The sequence below is a fragment of the Haliotis rubra genome, unplaced genomic scaffold, assembly GCF_003918875.1.
Source record: "Haliotis rubra isolate DU_JTF1 unplaced genomic scaffold, ASM391887v1 Scf343, whole genome shotgun sequence".
In the NCBI taxonomy this organism is placed as follows: domain Eukaryota; kingdom Metazoa; phylum Mollusca; class Gastropoda; order Lepetellida; family Haliotidae; genus Haliotis; species Haliotis rubra.
This window is the reverse complement of record NW_025767017.1, coordinates 867,201-888,111: the sequence shown is the minus strand read 5'-3', so window position 1 is coordinate 888,111 and position 20,911 is coordinate 867,201. Positions and strand designations below refer to the sequence as shown.

At 41.1% G+C, this 20,911-nt stretch overlaps 1 protein-coding gene across 1 annotated transcript; it reads right to left on the bottom strand.

Annotated features, from left to right (window-relative positions):
- Positions 1–4,264: 4,264 nt before the first annotated feature.
- LOC124284718 (jerky protein homolog-like) lies at positions 4,265–6,262 on the bottom strand. Its single transcript, XM_046720824.1, has one exon. The coding sequence runs from the start codon at positions 6,260–6,262 to the stop codon at positions 4,265–4,267; it is 1,998 nt and encodes a 665-aa protein (XP_046576780.1).
- Positions 6,263–20,911: the final 14,649 nt, after the last annotated feature.

Genomic DNA, 20,911 nt, shown 5'->3' with positions numbered 1-20,911 from the left:
ACCAGTAGTGTCACAGTTTAAATACCTGCAGTATCACAGTTTAAACACCAACAGTGCCACAGCTTAAACACCAGCAGTGTCACTGCTAAACACCTGCAGTGTCAGTTTTAACACCAGCAGTGTCACTGTTTAAACACCAAAAATGTCACAGCAAAAACACCTGCAGTGTCACAGCTTAAACACCAGCAGTGTCACTGCTAAACACCAGCAGTGTCACAGTTTAACCACCAGTGGTGTCACAGTTTAAATACCTGCAGTGTCACAGTTTAAACACCTGCAGTGTCACAGCTTAAACACCAGCAGTGCCACAGTTTAAACACCTGCAGTATCACAGTTTAAACACCAGTGGTGTCACAGTTTAAATACCTGCAGTGTCACAGTTTAAACACCTGCAGTATCACAGCTAAACACCTGCAATGTCATGAATACACAATGCCATTTTAGAAAGTGGTCAAATGTAACATGTTATATTTGGGATTACACTTTCTTAGTAAAGTACAAATTCTAGTAATCTTTTGATTTGAGTCACATGCAGGATTCGAACCCACACCCTCAGAGTGAGGCACCTAATCACCAGCACACAAAGTCAGACCCCGGGTTTATCAATAGTAATATGAAACACTGAGTAGTGCTCAACTTCTTTTGAGTAGGATATTTTGAAATATGACCAAGATGAACTCAACATGCACAACTGAAAAAGAACCATTTTTTTTCCAACTTGACAATTATTTACTTGAAATGAATGAAAGGGCATAAAATAGGCAATGGCTGACGTGAGTTGAATGAACAAGTTCCACATTATAATATAGGACATCATCCACACAAACAACTGTCCCAGTGTGTGTTCCACTACCTGAGGGGCGGTGGGGTAGCCTAGTGAATGAAGCGTTCGCTTGCCACTGCAAAGACCCGGGATCGATTCCACTCATGGGCTTAATCATGTTAACGTGTGAAGCATATTTCTGGTGTCCCCCGCCATAATATTGCTAAAAGCAGCGTAAAACTAAATTAACTCACTCACACTCAGGTGTAGGCGGTTGAATAAATTTTAGAAAAGTGTTTGAGTTCACACGGTTTTGTATTCTGTGTGTAGGTCTCAGTCATGCAGTTGTACTGTTGTGTACAGTGATATGACTCAAGATTTCTTAAATTGGAACAGGAGACAGAAAAAAAGATGCCATAAACTGCAGATCGTGAAGATCTGGGTTAGAATTGATCTTCAGTAACCAATGCCTGTCGTAAGAGGCGACTAACAGGATCAACTCTGTTGCTGTTGATCACTGGATTGTCTGGTTCAGACTCAATTATTTACAGACCGCCGTCATAAAGCTGGAATATTGCCGAGTGTGGCGTAAAACAACCAAACCAAACCTTGAACACTATTTCAGTTAGCCTGGTAGTCACCTTAATATTTCATTCTACTCGTAGGATTTGAACAACCAGTAGATCCTGACAACCAGGGGAAGCAACTCAAAACAAGCAGTACCCTAGACTACTTAGTCGACATGGCCAACTACAAGGGTCGAAAAATTCAAAAATCTGCACTTTCCACTCGTCCTTCTAGAATTGTACTTGCCCTAAGATCATGCATCACAATGAATATAAATTTAAAATATTTCGAAAATGTTTCCTTGGAATAAAACTACAATAAACATTACTTACTTTGTCTTCCGTACAAAATCTTTGACAAAATTGAATTCTTTCACCATATAAGATAGCTGAACTTTAACATAAAAATAAAAATGTTACTTTGGGGTGAGAAAACGTACTCGCCCTATAGGACGAGCTAATCATGTTTTTCACCAAAACAAATTTAACTCGTCAATACGAGCGGACAAGTGGAATTTTTGAGCCCTTAACTACCATACATCTGTACGGTGTAGTAGCCTAGTTGTTAAAGTGTTCGCTGGTCACACTGGAGAGGACAAGGTTCACAATGTGTGAAGCCCGATCCTGGGGTCCCCTGCCATGAAAATCAGATAATGCTGGAATATTGCCAAATGCATCATACAACCCAACTCACTCACTCAGTCACTATTGTGGGAGGAAAGCCCCAGAGATGAAGGCCTCAATAGAAGAGGATCATCAATCAACACATCATACCTTAGTTGAGGTGAGGTGAGGTGAGGTGAAATTGGGATTTAACGTCATGCTTGAGAATATTTCGCTCATATGACGACGTGCATGCGTGTGTATGTGTATGTGCGGCTGCTTGTACTAGCCCAGACTTAAGCTGGTTTTATAGTGCTAGCCCACTGAGATACCATGCCGCAGTGAAGCATGAATACCCCACTCAGACACAGTATACGGACTCCGAGCCGACCCGTCCTTGTTGTACCCATTAATGCCGAGCGCCAGGCAGGGACCAACAAGTACCATATTTTAACGTCTTTTGGTATGACGCGGTCGGGGATCGAACCCTCGACCTTCTGCTCTCCGGGCGGACGCTCTTACCACTACACCACGGAGGCGGTCCAAACCTTAGTTGAGACTTCCTTTCATTCCAGTGACTCTAACCATGGTAAAACTATACACAACATATAACAAAGTTTTCTTATTTCATAAAGATGAATATATTTACTCCAATGAGAGAAACATGTACAAGTTAGAGGTGTAACGATACAGTGAGGCATGTATCCAGGTAATGTGGGTATGATACAATACGTATCCTGAAACAGCACTTTATTTCATAAGTTCATATTCCTTTTTGCAGGTGAATGACAACCATGAAACATTGTTTTCAAATTTCAGACAGCAAAGATAGGTCTGTTTGATTGGCATTTTTTGAAGTTGATGAATGATAAGAAAGGTATGATACTTTATGGATAACAACTTCTTTATTGAACATAGAGATTTTTTCTGGGTTACATCTTCTTTTTATTCTCGAGTACAACGTTTCAGGGCTTGTTCTGGCCCCATCATCAGGTAAAACTGAACAGTAACTGTTAACTCTGGCCGGTACGTCACAATGCTTATGACGTCACAATGCTATGACGATGCAATACATGTGGTGGTGAATAGATACAGATGACATGGCTAATAGAATACATGTTATTATGAATATATAAGATGTCGTTTACTGCAAAATTAATGGATCAATTTAGAACTGTGCAGATACTTATACAAAATTGTTGATTGATTTAGAAATGTACAGAGACGTATTTATAAATGTATAGAATGTAAAGTAATAGCAGTGTATACATAGAAATTATGCTTTATACATGGGAACAGTGACGAGGGTAGGGTATTGTCTTATTGTTTTATGTACCATGCATTTGGGAGGTAGACACCCTGATCCCTGTTTATAGCTGGTTTTGTGTGTGTTTTGCGTCGTCATAGCATTGTGACGTCACGGCCAGAGTTAACAGTTACTGTTCAGTTTTACCTGATGATGGGGCCAGAACAAGCCCTGAAACGTTGTACTCGAGAATAAAAAGAAGATGTAACCCAGAAAAAATCTCTATGTTCATCAAATATCATCTTCTAAAATGCCAATCAAGCATCTAACTTCTTTATTATATTATGATGCAATGTTTCTGTATAGATTCTTATATCCATGTCTTGCTTGACAACGGTATAAGAATCTTTAATGAAACATCGCATCATAATATAATAAATAAGTTGTTATCTTTCAAGTATCATACCTTTCTCCGCAAAGATAGGATATTGTAAGGGAGAAACATATAAGCTTAGATGGCACTGAATCATAACATTGCATAAGCTTCACAATTCATGCCAGTCTGCTACCTGAGACTACTAATGATTTGTGGACAAGGTAAATCCAAATATGATGGTAGTCATCATAGACCGGTAACACCTGAGGAAAACAATCATTCTGAAACACTTTCTCAAAGCATTAACTTTTCTGGAAACTGGAGAAGATAAAACTGACAATAAAATTGTAACCAACTCTGTCCTGTTCTAGCAGAGATAGCTAAAAACCGGTGAAATAAAGTTTACATGAGTACAAGACTAAACTTAAAAACGACTCATTTCTCAGGCTGTTACAGCCCTTGAAATTACCTCTACTGTAGACATGAGCATTATCATATTATGGTATTTAGAACACATAAATACACTGACACACACTTCACAGTGAAGGTGGATTCCCATCCTGAATCTGCAGTATGAAATGTTGAGCTAACTTTTGTACAAAATTCAGTACAAAGTCAAAGAATGTTTTTCCCACCTGTGCATATTTCACTGTGGTACGTCAACTGAAAAATATTCATTTCTTTGTGAGTATCATGAAATTTGATTTCCATCAATTTCCAACAACTGTATCCTTGTCCAGCTCTTTGAGTCGACTGTCGGTGTGTTCGGTTCCAACATTTTGATCCACACAATCCATAGGCTCAGTTTTAGGCGATAACAGTGTTTCAGAGGGCTGGGCACTGCCTAATGATGATCCTTCAAGCGTGTTCATCACAGACTGATTCCTTTGCTGAACAGTATGAACCTCAGAGTCAACTGATGATTTCAGGAGTGATTCTGTGTTCCGTTGAACATCCACAGACTGAATCACGCTTAATGACTCATCTACCAGAGTGTCCAATCCAGTGTCTTCGTCCACTTCAGAGGATTGGATCTGAGTGATTGTCCGAACTATCAGAGTACTAATCATTTGCTCATTGGTTGGAGCTAATTCTGATGTCTGGTGCTCACTGTCTGCAACTTTAGTTTTGTCTTTCGCATTCAGTTTCAACCTCCGAAGCATCTTCATGTCCTCTGGATTACACTCTGGCTGGTTCTTCAGCCAGCGAATACACTTCTCAAAATGCACTACTGCATCTGCATCACTTGGGAAGGAAGGTTTCCGCTTTCTTTTTTCGTTGGGCTTGTTTTCACTGTTGAATATTGCTATTTCCTTCTTTACTTTCTCAATGATCTCTACATCTGATAGTAAGGGAAACAAAAGAAAGGAGTCCACTTTCTCAACCCATTCCTCTATATCCTGCAATGTGACTTCTTTAAAGAATTCATGATGGGACAGAATTTCATGGATTCTTTCTGATACTGATGGTTGCTGTTTAAAGTCTGTGTCTGGAATCTCAGTTTTCTTAATGGACAAATTCCTAAAAAATTCAGCCCATAAGTGTGCAATATCGCCTTTCTTTGCATCGCTCCAAGCATCCACTGAGAGCTGAAGGGCTGTTTCCAGATTGAAACCTTCTAAATACTGCTTGAAAAGGGATGCTTTTGTTGATGTTGTACCAGTTGAACCATCAAAGGCTTTCTTTACTTGTGAGAGTCTATATTCCTTTTTGAAAATTTCTGGGATACCTGAGCAGAGGGAAAGTTTTTTGTTGGTGCAGTTAGGTGGCAGAAAGATTGCACGGACTGAACCATCTTCTGTTGTCAGTTCATCTGTGGCAAAGGGGTGAGCTGGAGAACTCTCAAGAATTAGTACTGCATTTTGTGAATAACACGTCTTCTCTGCTTCAACTTTCACTGCTGGAATGAAACCATTCGTGAACCAGTTTTTCAAAATGACTGGATCCAAACTGGCATCATCTGTTGTGACAAGTCGAGATGGAAGGTCAGCATTATCCTGCGGTCCAGCATCATTTCCTGGGTTGGCTATGACTAGGAGTGGGAGTTTGTGGGATCCTGTTCCATTCACACACAATAAAAACGTTAGTCTTTCTTTGGCTGATAACACGTCTGACTTCATCATTTGAGCTATTCTGACTGGTAGTGACTTCCATGACAGTCTTACTTCACAGGCATAATAGATCTGATGCTCAGCTAACTCTTTTTCACGAATATGAGCTTTCAGTTTTTCTTGGAATGAAGAAATGTCCTTTTGCATGACAGCATTAAGGTCAAGTTCAGCATGCAAGTGTTCAATGCCACAGCGTTGTTTGAAACGAAACAGCCACCCTGAAGATGCTTTGAACTTTGTGTTCTCTCCATTTAACCTCTGATCAAAGTAGGTTGCTTTACGTGTAATCACTGGTCCTGTAATGAAGCTTCCCTTTATTCTTTCTTGAATATACCAGATATGCATGCATCTTTCAAGTATTTCGTGAGTGGGTCTTCTCATAACCCGTCTTCGCTTCGTCATGCCTTCATTTGCGAGTGCAGTCGAGCAGAAATCGAACAGCTGCTTTCTATTTCGCATTATTTCGTGAACGGTAGATTTGCCAATGTCATAATGAATAGCGATGTCACTTGCCCTTTCATTGTTTTCCAGTCTCTGAACAATGTCTAACTTTTCTTCGAATGTCAACACCTTCCGTTTCCTCACTGTTGCAGACATAATGAACGAGCACGGTCACCGTGGATCACAGAAACAAATTGAAAAATGTCTTCATTTATGAGCGCAAGATAAACACTTTTGACCACTGGAATACACAGTAAATGAGAAAGTCATGATGCTGTCGATCGCCACAAATTGTAAATCCAGTATCATTCTCATGAGTCCAGATATATTTGGATAAATATGATCAGTAAAATTAATTTGTCACTTGAGCGCCATATTTGAAAGGGCGGATAACTCTAAGTTATTGTTAGACTGGTTCCTGGATCCTCCGCCTTGTGTCGCTGCATTTACCCAGCCTTAGGAAAATATAATCTCCTAGTAGACTGGTTGTGCAACCGTCGGAAGCCGGGGTACCAGTCTGAATAGCGACGTAAGCTTAGCGCTTTTAATCATGTTGCAGACAAAGTCCTGTTTGTCGGGGAATCTGCATATGCCAGGATCTATAAGCTAATATTCAAACTTAACATTTGTCTTCTTTAAGTTTTCGCCGTTTTATTTATCCATGTAAATTAAAGATATCCATTTAAATTAAAGATGTATCTTTTTACGAAAATTCAGATTCTCAGGCCGACTGTGGTGAATGCCTACTGGGAATAACAGCTACAGTGTATGCTGGTTTAACGGGGTGTTTGCAATTCACTTTCTAGTTGCGGACAGGTTTCTTGACTGCACGAGTTCATGACTACTGCTGGGCATCTTGTCCAGATGGAATAGTTTGTCACTTTCTGGTAAAATATAATGAATTCAGCTGGAATACTGCTGAATGCGGCGTTAAAAGACAAATCAACACATTCCTCAGGCCCGGTTCCTGGGTTCCCCATGCACTTAACAGTTTTGTGACATATGTACTTTTACGCTATGACACAAATTAACGTTATTCTGTCAATGCCTACTTACTTCTACTGAAACGTATAACTTGTGTTCTGTTGATATATCATTATATATACAAAATGTGTAATCGATTGCAGAAGTATATCGATCGATACATATGACCTGTCTAAGGTATGAAACTTTACAGGTGGCATTCTCAGGTAACCAGTCCCAAATGTAAATAATTGGGTCTGGACCAGTGATCAACAGCATGTGTTGGATCTAAGCAATTGGGATAAGTACTATGACATATGTCAGCGAACCTCACCAACCGATTCCGTTAGTCTCCTCTTACGACAAGCATGGGTTACTGAAAATCAATTCTAACCGGGATCTTCACGGGTCCTGCTAAAAGAGAAATTGACTAGAATTGATACTTTATTATTCATGTATAATTTTAAATTTCCAAACTATAGTAGCGAAACAATAGAGTATACGTATTTAGGACTTACTTGAATAGATGATTTGCTGTATCCATATGTATTACCAGCCACCGTCTATCGATCTTGAACTACGCATGGACATAGCGTTGTCAGAACTACTTTCATATATTTTCTTCCGATCATGATTATTTGTCGAAGCCATGTGACATTTCTCTTCTGTTCACCTCTGTCGCCGACTTGAGCAACTTGTTTTCATTCTTATTTGAAGGCAAAACGTGTTTCACTATTGCAGTCCATTCACTGAAGCATGCGTAAAATAACAAAATCTCCTCGGAAATGGAAAGTCCGCAAGATCAGAGCTGGTTAGACTTCCGAGCAACCAAGTGATATTCTTCCATCCATTTTCATACAATGTAACATGACATATTGCATGCATAATAGTACGCCATTTACGACACCATGATATAGTGGTCACCGTAAATATGAACATCGAATTATTATATTAGGCTATAATAAATGTACGGATCAAAGCATTGTACATCGTCATAATTATAGTCCGTCAACCTAACTTTTGGAACACGGTTTTCTGCAAGTTACGTTTAAACAACAAAAGGTATCCAACTTTTATTCACTCAAATAATAATGATATCTGACGAGCTATTTGGGTGTTGAATTTCTAAACTTTATGTCAACTATTATTTATTTTACTTAAGAAACTATTATATAAAGTTTCTGACAATAGCAACATTTTCACAAGGGAGTACTGGCAAGTACTGGAATAGCTATCAACAATGTCGCAATGTGTGTGGCACGTGCAAGTTGGGTAAATAGGTTGTCAGATATCATTATTATCTGAGCGAATAAAAGTTGGATATCTTTTGTTGTTTAAACGTAACTTGCAAAAAAACCGTGTTCTAAAATTTAGGTTGACGGACTATAGGACCGACCATTAATAATTAGCGTGTTTGTACATAGCTATGTTCCGTGCAACATGTGTATGCTTAACTCGCTGCAACAGACACAGATATATAAAAAATATACAAAGCTACTGCCATCGGTTTGTAGGTGGTAATATTTTCTAATCAGACATATCTTTACCTATCTCTTAAAATTGTCCTTGGAAGGAGGCAGAGTGAGTGAGTTTGGTTTTACGCCGCTTTTAGCAATATTCCAGCAACATTACGGCGAGCGAGACCAGAAATGGGCTTCACACATTGTACCCATGTGGGGAATCGAACTCGGGGCTTCGGCGTGATGAGCGAACGCTTTAACCACTAGGCTACCCCCACCGCCCCTGAAGCAGGCAGACAAAGGATGCGTGAGAAATGATTCCAACGAAGCACACCTACTTAGCTCAAGAATCCTTGACCAAACGATTTCAGCTAACGTCATGGGACAATAAGAAGATATTCGTCAACAGATCTTTTGTTCTAATGATCAGTCCTAAAAAAAATTAAAAAGTCGAGATTTCAAAGGTTCAAAATCTCTCATCGCACTGGGGCTCAATTTCAGTTTACATGTACATGTAGTTGATTGTTCTTATCCAAAATTGTAATAAACAACTTTTCGTTACGGCTGATCGAAGGACTCAAGATAGTAAGTGTTCTGTCAGTAACGTATACGTGTGTCCTTGAACGGTCTGGTGCCAACAAAAGTAAATCAAAACGTACGACAGTGTACAAAAATAGGCACCCGCTGCAGAGTTGTTATGTTTGAGTAATGATATGAATTCGCTTTGTTCCTTTGCAGGCCATATGAGTTGCAATGTTCTGAACACAAGTTTGGATACCAGGGAATATACCTGCCTCATACCTATTGTCTCATCATCGATGCCTGTATTATTAATCCCTGGCTTCTATTTGTCCATTCCACTTATCAATTAACGCTAATTATCTACTGGCTTCCATTGTTGTTATTTTATCACTGTTGTTGTTTCACATGTCGGTTACTTACATAGCTATCAATCCTAGTTGTTTCATTCACCTGATGAAGGAGTAAACATATACTCCGACACGTGGTGTTCCTCAAAATAAAGACTGACTGACTGACTGAGTTTGGTTTTACGCCGCTTTTAGCAATATTCCAGCAACATCACGGCGGGGGACACCAGAAATGGGCTTCACACATTGTACCCATGTGGGGATTCGAACCCGGGTCTTCAGCGTGACGAGCCAACGCTTTAACCACTAGGCTACCCCACTGCTCCCCCTCAAAATAAAGAAGTTGACATCCATAAATTCTCGCTTGTATGTGCTTCGCTTCTAAATACCGTCAAGCTTCTAATAGTCAAGCTATATCTGTCTAGTATCTTAGCTTCATCTTATGTCAGAGAGATGCGAATGTTGCTGGTGTTCCTAAACTGGAGGTAACCTGCCGCACGGTATAATTAACACGGCTGTTATAAGTCCTAGGTTCTTCATACTATCCAAAAAAATGATATTCTGGGAAAAGGTCTTTAGTTAAACATTCCCCGAGATAGACGAAAACATATCTTTCGGTGTCAGGAAAAGATTTGTGTTGCTGGTAGAAACGCAGATCCTAGATTCCCCGTCTCTAACATTGGCAGCAAGATCCATAATCATTTATTGGAGAGACGTAGTGTGTACATTGGTCAGCTCCCAACAGTCCAATGCTTGTTTGTCATACAGCCAAAACACATACAGTTTGATGGGAAGGGAGATGGTGAATTAAACTTGCACGTCGCTGCAAACATGGAAACGTCCTGAGGGAGCTGCATCTTCAATATTTGATGTGGTTTTGAAGACTCCTTTGTTGTCTGTGGCTCTAGGCTAGATCTATATGACTATCCATGACCAACGTTCTGCGGCTTAAAACAAAGATCCGTAAAGGTAAATACAATGCTAAAGGGGTTGAATTAAATTTTTTGATTTATGTAATTTTAATTCTTGATGTTTGTAATGTAGATACATATTACACCCACACACAGAGAGAGAGAGAGAGAGAGAGAGAGAGAGAGAGAGAGAGAGAGAGAGAGAGAGAGAGAGAGAGAGAGAGAGAGAGAGAGAGAGAGAGATGTGCATGTATATGTGTATAGATGGATGGATGGGTGAAGAGAGAGCGAATGGCGCATCTTCACGAATGTGCTCCATCTTTCAATGATAGCCACAATGGTATCATATACCATATATATATACAGACTATATAAATGACTCACATACATATTGTTCCCTTAAAAAGATAAAAATCCTTTCGAGTATACCGCTGAATTGTAAGTCATTTCATCTTTTTTTAAAATTCAGTTCAGCATTAAATTCATAAAAATACTTTCATGAATGTAATCACAAAAGTAGTTGCGTTACCACCATCCTTGATAACGGATGCGTGAAGGCGGGTACCAAGTGGATCTTTACGAGACGTTCGTGACCATAAGTCGTGATTGAGCAGCGGCACGAGTGTGTGTTGTGACAGACGAGGACTCCCGAGACAGTCTAGGACATGGCAGTCATTGATTGGGATTGAAGGGTCCTGTTTCTTATTACTTGTGGCATGACGACAAAACCCCGGTAGGCTTTTTTTCCAGCACGTCACGGAAAGGTTTTCCTGATTTCCCCGGGACTCTTGTTACCATTCTTGGAATAAATTCTCGTCAATTTGAACGATTTGCGTGGAATGGAATGTGAGGTAAATTGCAATGTGTTTCTGAGCCACAGTACCAGATCTAGAGGTACAGAAGCTCACCTGCTTTATGAGATGAATGTGAAGAATTAGCACAACCTATGGAATGTGAGGTAAATTGCAATGTGTTTCTGAGACACAGTACCAGATCTAGAGGTACAGAAGCTCACCTGCTTTATGAGATGAATGTGAAGAATTAGCACAACCTATCATTTTGGTACAATGCGTTTTTCTCATTTCTTTAAGATCTCTGAAAATGCAGGCTGTCTTTCAAAAGGAACATATGGGTACTGTGCTGATAAGATAGCTACTGACTGCAATGCCAAATTTCGCGGATAATTTTGGATTAACAATATCGATTACAATCCCATACAATATAATATATACAGTATACCCTGGTTATAATGCCACCGTTTGTCCAGGAGAAAATATGGCATTATATCCAGGGTGGCATTATAACCAGGTAGGACAGTGTATTGTCACGTGTGTTATCCTATCTGGGATTACATGACTACATAAAGCATTAATGAGTTTGGTCAATTAATTTGAGTCATATCAATTAAAGAATTAAGGTATGTATACTACATGTAACCAGTGTAATTGGCATTATAACCAGGGGAAAATGAGTTTTGTTCCAAAAACCATTGGCAAATGTCATTATATCCAGTTTGGTATTATAACCAGGGTACTTAATTTGCAGATACACCTTAAAGATGTTCAGTGGCGCTAAGGATAAATTCGGTACAAAGTGCGGACATTACTACGCTGGAACACTCTCTCTCTCTCTCTCTCTATCTCACACACACATTCCTGTAACAATTCACATTGACATATAATGACATTAACTTTCAGAAAGGTTTAAGCTGTCTAACACATTAACCTTTTGAATAATGCATACTTCGCTCTGCAATATTTTCAAGAGCGCTCCTGTTATCGCATTCCACTAGCAATCACCAAAAACTCTGTATGATATAGCATAACAGACCAATCTGTTCATGCCTTGTGTAATTTTGATAATCTGAAAGGTAATTAAAAGCTGACAATAAAATATTATGTTCATGTAATTGTTCATATGTATATATTTACTACATGTCAGTTATTAATTGTAGGGGCTCGGGTACCCCTGGTCTGGCCAAATAGCTAAAAATGAATGCTATGTTTCGTCGCAGCCATAAATCGCCTACAAGTGAGAAATGGAATGGCAGGTGGAATGACCAGTCATCTTTGTTGTCCCGGTTTAAATTGGGGTTCTAAAAGTGCTCCGTACATCTTAACTAGCTGCTCTCACAGGTGGTCCACGTCAGTCATATCTCCAGGGTCCTTTGACCCACCGACAGACAGGGTGCACGTCGTGACCAGCAGCTCTCACAGGCGGTCAACGTCAGTCGTATCTCCAGGGTACTTTGACCCACCGACAGACAGGGTGCTCGTCGTAACTAGCTGTTCTCACAGGAGGTCAGCGTCAGTCATATCTCCAGGGCTCTATGGCACGCCGACAGACAGGGTGCACGTCGTAACTAGCAGCTCTCACAGGAGGTCAACGTCAGTCGTATCTCCAGGGTAGTTTGACCCACCGACAGACAGGGTGCACGTCGTAACTAGCTGCTCTCACGGGTTGTCAACGTCAGCCATATCTCCAGGGCGCTATGGCACACCGACAGACAGGGTGCACGTCGTAACTAGCTGCTCTCACGGGTTGTCAACGTCAGTCATATCTCCAGGGTACTTTGACCCACCGACAGACAGGGTGCACGTCGTGACCAGCAGCTCGTCAGTCATATCTCCAGTAACTAGCTGCTCTCAACGTCAGCCATATCTCCAGGGCGCTATGGCACACCGACAGACAGGGTGCACGTCGTAACTAGCTGCTCTCACGGGTTGTCAACGTCAGTCATATCTCCAGGGTACTTTGACCCACCGACAGACAGGGTGCACGTCGTGACCAGCAGCTCTCACAGGCGGTCAACGTCAGTCATATCTCCAGGCTACTTTGACCCACCGACAGACGGGGTGCACGTCGTAACTAGCTGCTCTCACACAGGAGGTCAACCGACAGACAGGGTCAGTCGTGACCAGCAGCTCTCCAGGCGGTCAACGTCAGTCATATCTCCAGGCTACTTTGACCCACCGACAGACAGGGTGCACGTCGTAACTAGCTGCTCTCAACGTCAGTCGGGCGCTTGTCAACGACAGACAGGGTCACGTCGTAACTAGCTGCTCACGGGTTGTCAACGTCAGTCATATCTCCAGGGTACTTTGACCCACCGACAGACAGGGTGCACGTCGTGACCAGCAGCTCTCACAGGCGGTCAACGTCAGTCATATCTCCAGGCTACTTTGACCCACCGACAGACGGGGTGCATGTCGTAACTAGCAGCTCTCACAGGCGGTCAACGTCAGTCATATCTCCAGGCTACTTTGACCCACCGACAGACAGGGTGCACGTCGTGACCAGCAGCTCTCACAGGCGGTCAACGTCAGTCATATCTCCAGGCTACTTTGACCCACCGACAGACGGGGTGCATGTCGTAACTAGCAGCTCTCACAGGCGGTCAACGTCAGTCGTATCTCCAGGGTACTTTGACCCACCGACAGACAGGGTGCACGTCGTAACTAGCTGTTCTCACAGGCGGTCAACGTCAGTCATATCTCCAGGGTACTTTGACCCACCGACAGACAGGGTGCACGTCGTGACCAGCAGCTCTCACAGGAGGTCAACGTCAGTCATATCTCCAGGGTACTTTGACCCACCGACAGACAGGGTGCACGTCGTAACCAGCAGCTCTCACGGGTTGTCAACGTCAGTCATATCTCCAGGGCGCCATGGCACACCGACAGACAGGGTGCACGTCGTAACTAGCTGCTCTCTGATGGTTTTCAATTAATGTAGACCATACTCAACGACACCCGGATCTTCACGGTACAATGGCACACCACCAACCAGGCTAGCTATTCTCGAAACGTTCGTAGTCCTACGAACTTCTTAAGTACATTCTTAACACATTGGCTACGATCAAAGTTAAGAATTCTTAGGGCTACAAAAGTTTCGAGAATAAGGGTCCAGGTTTCCAATTGTAACTTGCTGCCCCAAAAGGTTATAAAGGTTGTAGAGACCCATCTATCACCGACGATTGTCCGACAACCAGACCAATCAATCTTCCAGACTACTGGACTATTTGTGCAAGTGAACTAAACCGCAAACATATTTTCTATATATAAAATTATGTAAGTTGAGACATATGGGATCTTGTGATGTGGAATTAAATAATTTTCGATTGTACAACGTAGACTATTCGCAAATAGACCGTATTACTTCCCCCGACACTATGATCCTCCATAAATCACACGTGGTTTAATGAGGCAAGGGCACACTTCAGACGCAATCTTCAGAGGGTCAGACCCCCAAGTCGGTGCCCGACTCCGTGGTCAACTGGACCGTCTGCTCAGAGAGTTTCGATCACAGGGCTTTGGCAAAACTATTTTTTTGTGTGCTTTATACCCACTACAGCCTATCAAAGTCTAGATTATGTGGTAAGTCTAGATTACAACTGTTTCATTCTGACTCTTGGCTCATTTGTATTATATTTCATAAATATAAATTTAGGAACTGGTTTCTGTTAATTATACTGAGTCAAAAAAAAAGAAACTTCACAAAATGTAATTTGAAAAATAATGAATAATTTTTCTCTGATGATACATCATTGTATCCGAAATGGGATCCCTATCTTTCGACTCTAGAAAAACGTTAGCAAAACCCACTCAAACCCATCCATTCCTCGTGCAAATGACGTTAGTGCCAAATCAGGTTTTGCACGTGCAGTCGATCACGTGATCTTCGCATCGAGGTTTTCTTCATATGCACGTGTTTGCATTGGCCTCAAGCATTGAAAAAAACACTTTTAAACCACAGTTCTAACGGTACTTGAAATGCCACGATTGTCAAATGTGCAACGTGAACGTGCCGTTGGCATGTTGCAAGCGGGAAGATCAGTTATTGACGTCGCAAGAGCAATGGGATGCAGCCGTCGTACTGTGTATGACTTGCGAGGTCGTCTACGACAAACTGGCACCACTTCTGATCGCCCAAGGTCGGGTCGTCCACGTCTGACGTCACGAGCAGAAGACCGTCAAATCGTCCTACGTCACCTACGTGACAGATTTCTGCCGGCTACACGAACCAGGGCTGAGATGTTTAGAGGTCGACTGTCCTCACAGACCATTCGAAATCGGTTGCGGGCTGCCAATCTCCATTCTCGACGTCCATATCGTGGGCCAATATTGACGCCGTTTCATCAACGTCAACGTCTGCTGTGGGCCCAACGTCACCTCCGATGGACCCAGAGAGACTGGAATCGAGTCGTCTTTAGCGATGAATCCAGGTTTACCCTCAGATTCGCGGACGGCAGGCATAGAGTCTGGAGACGACGTCGTGAACGGTATGCCCAATGTTGTGTACAGGAAGTCGACAGATTCGGGGGCGAAAGTTGCATGGTGTGGGGGTGCTTTCTGTGGGAACAACCGTTCCCGACTTCTGGTCATCCGTGGAAACCTCACAGCTGCTGCTTACCGCGACCAGGTGCTCACCCCTGAACTCGTTCCTTTCATGGCGGCTCATGGCCCAGGTCTACAGTTCCAGTATGATAATGCTCGGCCGCGTACCGCGATGTTGACACGAAATTTCCTTCAAAACGCTCGAATCAACGTCATGGACTGGCCATCGAGGTCCCCTGGCCGTAATCCAATAGAGCACGTTTGGGATGCACTTGGGAGAAGGCTTCGTGGTCTTAGGAACCAACCTCAGAATTTGCAGGAACTTGGCGCTGCCTTGCAAGAGCAATGGCGCAGAATCCCCAACCACGTGTTCACAAGCATCAGGCAGTCGATGAGGAGACGGTGTTTGGCAGTGGTGAATGCGCGGGGCGGCCATACACGATACTGAACTGAGAAATTTCGCATTTTCATTCTTGTGACTTGACATTCTGTATACCCATGTTTTGGAACGGCGGTGTAGCCCAATGGAACTGATTATGGCACTGTCAGTGTATCGAGTACATCACACAGATCTCAGCAATGAAATAACAACAATTTAACCATCTTACCATCTCTTGTTCTTTTATAGTGCCCTGAAGAAAGAATGTGAAGTTTCTTTTTTGACTCAGTATATGTTTATTTCAGAGACTAGATGTTGGTATAACGGTATCATACCTTCTTTCACATCATGCTTATATTAGAGCCATGGCTGAACCCGATCAACTTTTAACATTAAATGATAAATCGCTCCTACGACTGATAAAACAAAGACGTAGACTACGTGTATTTACATAGTATTTGTACATATTGTAAATCTTGTTCTGTTGAAAGACGAGTTTATGTCCTACCAAGGATGCCCTTGCTTCCTAAAGCAAGGAAATGCTTACTATATTTAGAAAATACATGTGTAAATCATCAAGTAATGAACAATCTACTTATCTCTAATTATTTAAATACTATTAAGTCAGCAGCAATCAGACGCATTTCTAATAAGATTTCTAATTCTAAAAGTCTATCACATGTTCTTGCATGTAGATGACGACAACTATACTTTGTTCATTCCATTATACAATGGTCGAAATAATGGATAAATATTATTTTGTCTTTGTCAAAATAATCCAAAGGTAAAATATGGCCCTTTTCGTTATACTTTCTGACGGTCAGCTTTCAGGGGATAAAAACAAAGACTGGTTGGTTTGGAGTCAGTAAATTGAATCTAGTAAAGGTACCAAATATGAATATCGACATGGAAGTGACTCTTGAACACGATGCTAAATCCCACGCCTCAAATCAAACATGGAGGGTGTCTTTCCAGATGTCTGATTAAGCTTGAATTCAACTATTTTGGAAGTGGGGTGCACAAAAACTACTGAGTGAGTGAGTGAGTTGGGTTTTACGCCGCTTTTAGCAATATTCCAGCAATATCACGGCGGGGGACACCATAAACAAAAACTACTGACTCATATTACAAGAAACTACAACCGATTTTAGCAGGAAAAAAGTTAACAGATTATTTTGTATCTGGAAAGTGTTTAGTCATGTAGGTTCTATTATACGTCAGACTATCGGGAAATGACTATGCTGTGGTTATAGAAATGGTTTATCGCTTTTTTCACTTCACTGAGTGAACTACGTGAAAACAGTTTACTGTGGTCACCTGTATCTCTTTTAATCGCACAGTAAACTGGCTGCTTCAGCATATATCTTCATGATCCCCTATTGAAAGCCTGGATCACGACCGAGAGCGTAAGGTCGCGGGTTCGATCCCCGACCGCGTCATACCAAAAAGACGTTAAAATATGCTACTTGTTGGTCCCTGTCTGGTGCTCGGCATTAATGGGTACAAGGACTGGTCGGCTCGGAGTCAGTATAATGTGTCTGAGTGGGGTATTCATGCTTCACTGTGGCATGGTATCTCAGTGGGCTAGCACTATAAAACCAGCTTCAGTCTGGGCTAGTACAAGCAGCCGCACATACACATACACACGCATGCACGTCGTCATATGAGCGAAATATTCTCAAGCACGACGTTGAACCCAATTTCACCTCACCTCATCTCACCTCACCTGGATCATAACCAATGTCTGAGTCGGGCATTAGTGTCTGCATAGTTACTCTGTATCTGTTAAACAAGGATGATGGTGATGATGATGATGACGATGATGATGATAGTATTATTAACGTATCTATCGCTGAAGTTCTTTCCAAACTTCAGGGCTGTGGGGTAGCCTAGTGGTTAAAGCGTTCGCTCGTCACGCCAATGACCCTGGTTCGATTCCCCACATGGGTACAACGTGTGAAGCCAATTTCTGGTGTCCACCGCCGTGATATTTCTGTAATATTGCTAATAGCTGCGTAAAACACAACTCACTCACTCACTTCCCAAACTTCAGTTTCCAAACACAGGTAGAGTTCTTTTGTTTACTGTTATTCATAACACAGTTGAGTTCGTTGCAAAAAAAACCAAACCTTCTGACTCGCACGTATCAAAATGACTTAGCTATGTTTTTATGCCTAAAACCAGGAAACCTTGTACCAGTGTATTTTGTTTATTTTTGAAGTTGGTTAAAGCTGGACTCGGTATCATTCCAGCTCTATAATGTCGGTTTGTAAATGATCGAATCTGTTCTACACAATGCACTGATTGAAATCTTGAGCATCGATCTACGCAAGAGGAATACGACAAAATGCCTCAACCAAATCAAGGAGCCTCACCTCACGATCCCGTTATGACAAGCATGGGTTGCTGAAGACCAATTCTAACCTTGATCTTCACGGCGTTACCAGACCTACCTCCTTAACATTGCAGTTCCAATTTCATGGCTTTGAAACATAATGTCAGCCCTTTGACAAATGTCTGTTTAATAAACATATTAACTCCCTACATCAAACAGAAACACGGGATCAACGTTCCATGTATTTGTAGACTATTCCAATAAAGTTTAAGAATCAGAATTACGAAATACAACATCGTTTTTATTCCACTCGTCTTATAAATTGCTCTTTGATGTTGTCTTCTGAAAACTACTGTCAGTTCTGGCATTACATTGAAAAATACTTCAAATTACTCAAATGAATTACTCAAGTCTATTTTAAAACTATTTTTCCTCGAACGTCTTTACAAAATTCAAAGACAGAGATACAGTTTTAGGTTTAGATTTTTTCACAAATAACTTTTTTAATAAAACAGAATCTGGTATATCGAGTAGTTTCACCCCAGGTGGCATTTTCATAGTTTCCTTTGTCTAGTGGTAATTTTTTCACTAAAACCGTGACGCAACTGGCTACAGAAAAAGATTTATGTCTGATAACAAGATTTATAAAGGGTCACACTGTGTTGCCCACATGGAACTTATTTCTTTATTTGAATCAAGTGTCTTCAAGATCTCCCAAAGTATTCTGGGAGATATGATTAATGTGGCATATCAGATGACTTCTTTATGTGTTCAGTAACACAGATGCTATTCTCTGAACATTTCCTAACAACAGCTATTGAATTTGGAGACATTATGCGAGCTTTTACTTGATATTCATTTATTTTATATTTAATAGCTTTTGAATGTCAAACCAATACATCGAGTTTTAATCACAAATACATTTCCAAAGTTCATCTAAAAGAATGCTAATCTTATCAAAGTTTCAAAGTATGTTACTGGAAAATATCTTATCAGAGACATCTTTTGGTTTCCCTGGCCACAATATTGCAGGAATATTGCTGAAAGAGGTGTAAAAATCACACTCACAAACTTTTATCACTGATTAAATTTGCATGTGGAAATTACTTTATGTTGAGGCTATGGATATGAAAAGAGTGGGAAGGATTACCCTAATGTTTGAGGCCTCCAGTTGGCTTTTGGTTCCTATCTCAGATTTACTCTGACCATGATCAAGGAGTTTCTCAGGACATACAATGCTTGTGAATTTCTCCCATGGGGTAAGCTTCAGTGGCCTGCATCCTTTATGGTGTCTGAACAAAATAAACTGACAAGCAGTGCTGTGGCAAACACCTGGTGTCCATTCAGTCAGTGATCCATTCATATAATTTTCAGCACTATTTTGCCTTGTGCTCTATGGAATCTGTTTCTGGGAATGTTGGGACTGTTCCTTCTCTGACATTGAGGTTTTAAACATAGAACCGAAATGCTGGTCAAACCCACTTCAGAGTAAAGTCATTCACCCCAAGACCAATGAGAATTTGGATGAGATCTCAGACTGTTAAGTACGTGCAAGTTGCCCAGACACCATCCGAAATATTTCTGCCTGTATAACCATCTCTCAGTCGTGGATGTGTCCAGGATTGTTGCCAGTTTTGGCAGCATTAGATACAAGTGGGTTTAGTTTTAAGCTGCTTTCAGCAATATTTCAGCAATATCATGGCTGAGGACACCAGAAATGGGTTTCACACATTGTACCCATGTGAGGAATCGTCGGTGTGACAAATGCTTTAACCATAAGGCTATCCCACAGCCCCCGCATTTGATACAAAAGCACCATAGACAGAAATCACACGTGCTCAGCTTGACAAGCTTACACCACCAGCCTTTAGGCTATCAACTTAGAACCCTGTACACAAATAAATACAAACAAAACTTCTCATACATCTTGATCTTTATTAACATTATCAGACAAATATTCATAGTTATTCATTTATATTCAAAATCACCATAAAATGATGCCAGCTGGAATTTATTAATCAGTTTATATTTGAAAATCAAATATTCAAATGGTAACCCCAAAAGATTAAAATACTTCAAAATAATGTAAACAAAATCAAAATGTCTCTAAAACAATATAAGGTGGGACAAAATCTTCGATGTTGACTTACATATGACACAATCATATTTTTAAGACAAGTGTAATTTATCATTGTAGGTTCTGCTGAGGTATTGAGGAGAGGATAACTTTAAATCATTAATTAGTGAGTGAGTTGTGTTTAATGCCACTTAACCGAAAGTATTCCATTTAAATCACATCGTGTAAGCTAAATGAAGGAAGAAAGCCTGAATTGATGCAGGGGACAGATGTTTACCACTAAGACAAACCTACAAACACAAGCAAGGAAACCAGGACTTGAATATATGATCACAGGAGTCTGGTGAAAACAAGGGGCACAACTCTGCACAGTGAATTATGGCACCTTCTATGACTCATGCCTCTGTGCCCCTTAAAGGACAAGGACAAGAATATCCTCCAATATTACATGACAGGTTCTTAGGTTAACCATTGT

Bases quoted from the DNA above. Each gene is read 5' to 3' on its own strand.
- LOC124284718 (XM_046720824.1), bottom strand. From the start codon at position 6,262: ATGTCTGCAACAGTGAGGAAACGGAAGGTGTTGACATTCGAAGAAAAG.